Source organism: Egretta garzetta, unplaced genomic scaffold (genome assembly GCF_000687185.1).
Source record: "Egretta garzetta isolate BGI_Z169 unplaced genomic scaffold, ASM68718v1 scaffold526, whole genome shotgun sequence".
Taxonomy (NCBI): domain Eukaryota; kingdom Metazoa; phylum Chordata; class Aves; order Pelecaniformes; family Ardeidae; genus Egretta; species Egretta garzetta.
Window position 1 is genome coordinate 565,349 of NW_009259967.1, and position 7,841 is coordinate 573,189.

The 7,841-nt window shown below is 41.8% G+C and overlaps 1 protein-coding gene across 1 annotated transcript in view; it reads right to left on the minus strand.

Annotated features, from left to right (window-relative positions):
• LTK (leukocyte receptor tyrosine kinase) overlaps positions 1 to 7,841 on the minus strand; it is a 178,079-nt gene that overhangs the window by 49,851 nt on the left and 120,387 nt on the right. The window contains exons 8-9 of the mRNA XM_035895760.1: positions 6,149 to 6,304; positions 5,303 to 5,525 (exon numbers count right to left, since the gene is read on the minus strand). Coding sequence (XP_035751653.1) covers positions 5,303 to 5,525; positions 6,149 to 6,304 — 379 coding nt within the window. The remainder of the gene's footprint in view (positions 1 to 5,302; positions 5,526 to 6,148; positions 6,305 to 7,841) is intronic.

Here is a 7,841-nt window from a genome sequence, read left to right on the forward strand (position 1 = left end):
GCCACACCATGGCACAACATCCAAGAGCATTCAGCACTGACCCAGAACTGAATCCCTTCTGCTACATGACACAGCTTTGTTCATCACTCCACTGCATCCTGTTGGCCACAAAAATCAATTTGCCTTAATCAAACTGGTCCAGTGAGCCACTGAAGGACAGGACAGTCTTTAAATCTTTTGAATTTACCTATGAAGCATACTAGACCTTCCAAGCACTGAGACATAGTTCTAACACCTCCACCAAGTGACAACCCACCCCCCAGCTAAGACATCACAGTATCGCCAGTGTTATCACACCCCTGAGTGCAGGAACCTGCAGCACACAGCCACTGATTCATAACCAGTGTTACATTAATGGTAGCAACTAAAGAGATTACTGCCCCACAGCTTAAGGCAATGACTAGTTCAGCTGCTGTACCTTAATCCTACATGGTTTATGAGCCAGACCCTTTGGAACTTGCTGTTTATAGCCTGATATATCAAAATAAATGAAAACCACTGACAATAAATGAAATTAAAACCTAAGTCAATAAACCAACCTCTGAAACATCACAAGTGAGAAAGACACACTGACCATTCTGCTATCTCAGCTGGGAGAACTGTGGCATCTGGTAGAAGAGCAAGGCCACTCTTTTAAAACACTACTTGTGTGAACTGGCAGCCCTTCTGAGTCAGAGCCCTAAGATCCCATGAAACATTCTAGTTCTGCACTGAAATATCTCTAGTACTAAAATTTGACTCCATTTATAACACCACAGGAAAAGCTGGCAAGCATCCAGAGACCACAAAAATTACAAGTAGCTTTGCATCATCCAGAGTACTTCTGTGTACAGAGTCTCATCATCATCAGGGTATTCCCCCTCAGAGAAAGACTCCACCCCAAGATCCAACTGCAGCAAGATTTCTAATGCTGTAAATAATTACACCTTTTTTGCTTGGTCCCACTATCCAAACCAGGGCTAGTCAGAGCCAATTTAATTTTCTTAATGGAATCAGGAACGAAGCCCATTGTTGATCTAGCAGAATATGGATCATTGCAGCAGCCTTCCAAATAAGCCAAGCTTGGCAATACCTTTACTATTGATTTTATGTCAAAGCAGATCTCAAATAATGAGTTAATATTACTCTTCTTCTAAATAGAGATGTTGAAATTGATCTGTATGTATGGACAGGCTACGAAAGCCTGACACAATTTTGAGAAATTTGCATGGATAGAAAGTTCGGAGTTGCAAGCAACCTGATGCTTAAGGCAAGAGAATTCAAGATTCACCCTGCAAGCCTATAATTTCAATTTTTGATTTGTATTTCAACTTCTGACTTCTGTTAGCCTATCAATCTCCTCTGCTGAGCAAAAGCTTTCCTTCCCCTCTTTACTAATCCTTTCTATGCCATGCCTTTCCATATCCAACAAAGGTAACTGATCATTAATTTTAAGAAAGACTGTTTTAATGTTAAGAACAACAATTTCTTCATTAAGGGTGAAAAATTCAATAAAGCTGAACAGGAAAGCTGAAACCTTTTCTGAATTTGGGGGACTCACTGCATGGATTATTGCACAAAGGTATGTATGCTAAATGCTTCCAGGCTCAATCAGTGAACATACAAATCAGAAGCTTTACATTACTCTTCTACATACAGGAAGCTGTTATCTGCAAGTCTTCACAAACATCCAGTTCTAGCCATTGGATTTAAAACAAAATAGATGAGAGAGCAGAACACATGCCTACCCCTCTTGCCTTCACCAAGCAGTTAGAGGGTTCTCTTATTTGCTCCACTGTATTTTTGGCTGCAATTTCAACAGAAGCATGAGGAGCAGTAAATCATACTCCCAGATTAGTGTTCAAAAATCATAGCCTTATGTAACAGCTGGACAGCCTCTCCTTTTCTAGCTGCATTTTTTAATCAAAATGGCTGTGCTCATTGTCCGTAGGTATTAGGCATTTTCTGAGGATGCTTACCAGACTATTCCCTTTCAAAGATCTATATACTTGGACACCTAATTTATGAAACCCAAATGACCAAACATGTTTCTAGACGTTCAGATTAGCTATATGGCAACATTTCCATGTACAATAGTAGCAGTTAAATAACTTTTGTGGATAAAAGCAACCACATTAGTAGAACAGAAGTGTCAAAGATGGTAAGTTTCTACAAGTGTCTCCAGAAGCTGGCAGGGCATTTTAGTATCACCCACCACCCACTCCACCCCCAAAATGGGGGAAGATACAAAAATCTAAGCAATAATTGTTTTGTGAGGTTGGCTAACTGAAAACCCATGTGTGCACATGGCCATGAACTTTTTCCTTTAGACCTACCAAGACTATCATAGCTAGTGCCTTGTATTTCAGAAAGAAAACAGAACAAAATCAACTTGGCTTATTGACCATGGAAAGGGAAAAGATTAATCCTGCCCCAAGTAGGGCTTTTTTTATTTTCACTGAAGTATGAGTACTTGGAAAGAAACTTGAAAGAAACTAGCTCCTCACTGAAACAGTTTCGGCTGACAACACTGAAATAATTGTGGTCAACAACAAACACAAGCATGTGAAACCATTCGAAACAAAAGCACACAGGACTTGGAAGAATTTTCAGCTGTGACTGTTTCTGGGTCTGCATGGTAAAGAGGAAAAAGGTGGTATAAGAAAAATAGTAAAAAAGACATTATATGTGACCTGAACAAGCACTGTAACTGTAACCCTGAAAAAGTGAAGACAGCTTTCTGAGCCAAATGCCAAAAGAAGAAGGCTTCGACTTGCAAGCAAAGCTACAGGCTTTGAGCTCTACTGAGATAATGAGAAATAAAGTTTTATATACATTTGGTACATATATAGGATTTCAAACACCTCTCTCAGTGGTTCTCCCTCTAATGGTAATAACTCAGAATACTCATGCCCTATAGGTGTGGTATATAACAATAAATACTGTGACTTTACCCTACTTGTTCAGAGAACATGGTGTCTGAAGGTCTATCTGTTTCTTTGTTCTTTCACTGGAGTACACGTGTGAAAAAATGAGTGGCAGCTTCAACACTACCAATTTAATGATAAATCCTAGTAGTTAGTGAGGTGGACAGGACAGCAACTTTCTCTCATGCATGACATATATCTAAGCTTTTGGGAACGGTGCAGCTGATGGATCTTGAAGGAGGAAACACCATCAGGAGATGATTTCTAGGTTCAGAAAGAAGACAGTTCACTGAAGTGGTCTGGTGCAGCTGGAACTTACAATGAAGTATAGCTTGATCCTGGAATTGAGGGGTGACAGAAGGGACTGAAGCAGGATTTTCTGGAGTGCCTGATTATCTGAAAAAGTGACACCTAGCCTTTTTTCTGTATCTAAGTTGCTACTCTGATCTCAAGACAATCCCTTGGTAGTAATTGTCAATGGTTAAACTATGTACTACCCATAGGCATCTATCTCAAGGTCATTTGCTCACTGTCCTCCTTGTTCTGTGCTAAACTGCGCAGCAGTGTTTGGTTAACACAGAAAAGCTTGTAGAATTTCTACTTCCTATGGAAAGCCCCTGGAAAGAGGGAACACTTCAGGATGGCCTCTCTTCTTAACAACCAATGCTATTAAAATCTTAATCATGGAGCAAATGTTCATTTCAGACTACCTGCCTAGTAATAAGCAGCTCAATCACTGTGTTAGAAATAGATTTTGTCCTGCCTGCACACTCAGATTGTTCTAGAATCGTGCAAAGATTTTAAAGCTTCCCAGCAAAGAGGGGGAAAAGGAAGGGTATTTGACCTAACATGGTTCCTAATTCCATTCTGTCTCTGTTCCTCCCTCTCCTTTCCATCTTGATTTAAAACAGGACTCGGTCAATTTCCATCTTTAAAACCTTAATACTAAACCCTCTGAGCTTACTAGTGCATAATTTTACTCACTAAGAAAAAGTAATACCAGTGTCTATGCCAACTTCCTGTAAAGCTAAATCCATTCTAATAAATCTAAATGCCATCACTTTTAGAGAGATTATAATCTTGATGTCATGTAGAATTGTTTGCAGTGCTCAAATAAGCTGTTAAACAACATCTATGATCCATTCCAGAGTGATACTGCAGCAATTGTGATCGAAGCCTGGTCTGGCCAGCTAGGTATATCAAAAGGGGGTTTTATGAGTTTATATAGGGGAATGGAGCTGTGGCTGCAGTTGCAGAGGCTTGTCAAATATTCAAAGAAGCAAGGGCAGTTATAGGTAAAAAAGGACATTAGAAACTGATCCCAGAAAATGCAACAGATTCCTTGTGAAATTGGCAAGAAGAAGGGGAAAGGGTAGCCAGGAAGGAAGCAAGCAATAGCTAAAAGCAGAGGGGGAAGAGAGAGAGAGGGACCTGAAAGAAAATAAATACGATTTTTAGTCAAACTCTGCTATCTTTGGCTGACTAGGAGTCTTGGCTACAGATCTCCATGGCAGCCTGGGGAGTGCCAAAGAATTCAAAGAAAACAAGAACTGGGACCTATTGCTTAAGTTCTCCATGGGAGTCAGTCAGGTGATGGAAATAAAAAGCTCTGTTGTGTGTCTGACCCAGGTTCTTACAAGGCAGATTGCAGCAAAGCAAAAACAAGCACATGGAAAATGGCAAAATCAGATGACACGTGGACTTTTCTCCTTCTTTTCCTGTTGCGATTCATTCCCTTTGCCCATTTCTCCTCCTTACTGCATTCTGCTACACACAGGAATGAAAAAGTAAAACACTGGGAAGATCAGAGAAGAGAATACAAGACAAGATCCAGGGTTGCTGCACTTCCTTTTTTGTTGTCTTCACCTCTTCTCACCTCTAGCCTCTGTTTTTCCCCTCCCTGAACTCTACAAATGAAGCAGAAGAAAGAGGATGCTCCTGAACTTAGCAGACAGGAGGAGGAAATTACAAAAGAGGTAAAGTTAAACCTACCTCAAAATGAGAAATGTGACCCTTGTAACAATGATAGGACCCCTAGAATATTTAGAGACATCAGTCATGTTGCCAAGGCAGTCTTTGGACTGAGTGCATTTTACAGCTATAGTCCTAGTGTCCCTGAGAGCGTCAACCACTCTTAACCCTTCCAAATGTGAAGGAAGAAGACCGAGTCCTAAGCAAGTGTGTTCTTTGCAAAGGGGACGCACAAAATCACGGTCTGTTACAGACATCCTGTCAGGAAGCTGCACGCTTCAGTCCTGACAGTTCTACCTTCATTTTCTGCTGTAATAGCAGCAATGATCTTGAGAAGGGAGAAGACACCCATAAACAGTGGCCTGGAGGGACTCCACCCTACCTTGCAATTCAAAGTCTAAACAGCTGCAAATTGATTGTCTTACCCGGCATCCTCCTCATGGCCAACTCTCAGAGAAATTATTATATTTCTGTTTGTCTCCACATATCTGATTTCAACTGTGAACCTCTGGAGGAGAGGAACAGCATCCTGTGAATATATGGCCAGTTCCAGCAAGCAAGAGTCCAAGCTCCCAGGCAGGATGGGGCTATGCAGGCTGAACTCACATCTATCTGGGAGCCTACTGGTGTTCAGGAGGAAAATGTCCCCTGTGAGGAAAAAAAAAAAAAAGAAGAGACACACAGTGTGGATGGAAGAGAGATAGTAAGAGGAAAATGAATAAGGAGTTTGAAGAAGGGAATTGTGAAAAGAAAGGAGAGGACTACGCACAAAACCCCCAAATAACAGAAAGTAAAGAAAGGAGAATAAAGTAAAAATGAGGGAAATAAGTAAAGAAGTGATAGAAGGAATGAGAAGAAATCAAACAAAGCAGAGTGAAGACATGTCCAACAAAAGCCAAAGACTTTGCAAGTCAGACAGCAGACGTGGAGCCAGTCCTGGCTTGTAAAGGATCGAGTTTCCTAAAAAAAATCCAGTCTCTGTAAGCAAAAGTAGCTTATCCTAAAACAGTGAGATACCAAAGGAGTATATAAAGGGGCTGGCTGTATACAGGGTACCTACATACACGACTCAGGCAGTAGACATACATTATATCATTCTTAGTGACTCTTGGGCACTGACAGCACACTTGTGAGTTGTGCACCAGAACCAGAGTACGGCAGTATTTTTAGTGACATGTGCCTGAGGCCTCAGCCTGCTGGCTCGTGTTGCTGCCACTCACAGCTGCTACCAGTGCTGGGAGAAAGCAGATGTCCATTCGAGGGGAGCCTACCTTCAACATCTCCACGGGAGGAACTGTTTTCCAGAAGCAGCTGCTGCCTCTCCTGAGACACCAGGACACCAACTGAAGATAACACCCAGTCCGGTTTTCCAAAACTGTCTGTAGACGTCACCCATGAACAGCTCGAGCCGATGATACAAGAGATTTCTGTTACGAAAAACCAAATGTTTCATTGAGGCTTTCCTCAGTTCAAGGCCAGGGGTGATGCGGGCACATGAATGAGCAGGTCTGCAGCGTATGGGGGCTATCTCTCCCAAGAAATGGAAGAGTTAAAGGGAAAAAAGAAAGTTTGTCTTGTGCAATAACAACAGAGTCTCTCCCAGGGTGGGTGCAGGAACATGCCAGAAAGGAAAACAACCCTGTAAATTCTTGGCAGGTGTAAATCAGCATCCTCCCACCGGTATCAACAGGGAATTTACAGCAATGAAAGGTCTAGCCCACATGTACATAAAATTCTGAATAACACCCAGTGCACCAAGGATATTGAAACTGTATGGATTTAGCATTTTGGCAGGAAGGAACAAATGAAACTCTAAGGTCAATCCTCTCTCAGCAATAGAAAGAGCTTGACAGGGTCTCAAGCAAAACAGCTCAGCAATGTATGCTTACATATTTTTAATTTTTATTTTTTAAACAATTTTGCTTTCCTCCAGCAAGATGGACAAGAACACACTCTTAAACTCCAGAGTCCATTTGCAGCACTGACAACACTAGGTTCTCCTGGCCAGAATTTTTCATAATCAGCATATTATAAACCAGACAAGAAGTAATTCACTGTTCTCTCATCAATCTAATATAAATTCCCTGAAGAGATGTTGGCTGCACAAAGCTCTCCCACACAGAGTGAGGCTGAATAGATATGGTAAGCTGGTATTAACTTGCATGATATTTATTTTCAGCAGTAATAATAATATTACAGTAATAACTGGAGGACCCCCAGGCCATATGAGAAATAATAAGAGACTAAACATTCGTATTTGGGATCCTGACATTCAGAGGGTATTCAGACCCTGCAAACATGAATGACGTAATGTTATCCGTTTGGTAGCTCTATTCCTGGGGAGGAGAAAAGACAGATATAAACAACAGAATTGAGGTCAGGGATATGACAAGGATAGGCAGTTGCACAGGCAACACAGGTGGGGCAGAAATAAAACCATAAGCGCCTCCAGAAGATTGGCTATACTTTAACTAAACTTTCAGAAAAAGAAGAAATGGAAGCATCTTTTGAGTGCAATAGCTGAAGTAGACAAGTTTTCCTAATTATTTTGAAGTTAATTGTAACTACATTTTTATAAAACAGCACCCAGTGTGCAGGGGTAAGAGAAACACAGACGTTATGGAGTTGCACAACAGTGTGGCTTGGGACAGCTGCGGACTCCCACCTGAACACACGTCCTCCCCAGCCCTGTCTGGCCTGCTTGCCGCTGGAGGTTGCTGCCTCTCTCAACCTACCAGCTGGGCCAACCACCTGAATAGCTTCTCAGCCCACCTCATCAAACCCATACAGCTTAGCAAAGGTCTACGGCACTGTTCAGCCCATCATTTTTAAATGGAAGCTACAAGCAGGTGAACTGTCAAATGGTGCGTGTGCATATGCAAGGCCACCTTCCAGCAGGCCACAGGAAGAAGGACACCAGCCACTCTCCTGGCTCTGCCGTATCTAGGGCAAGATATCTGTGCG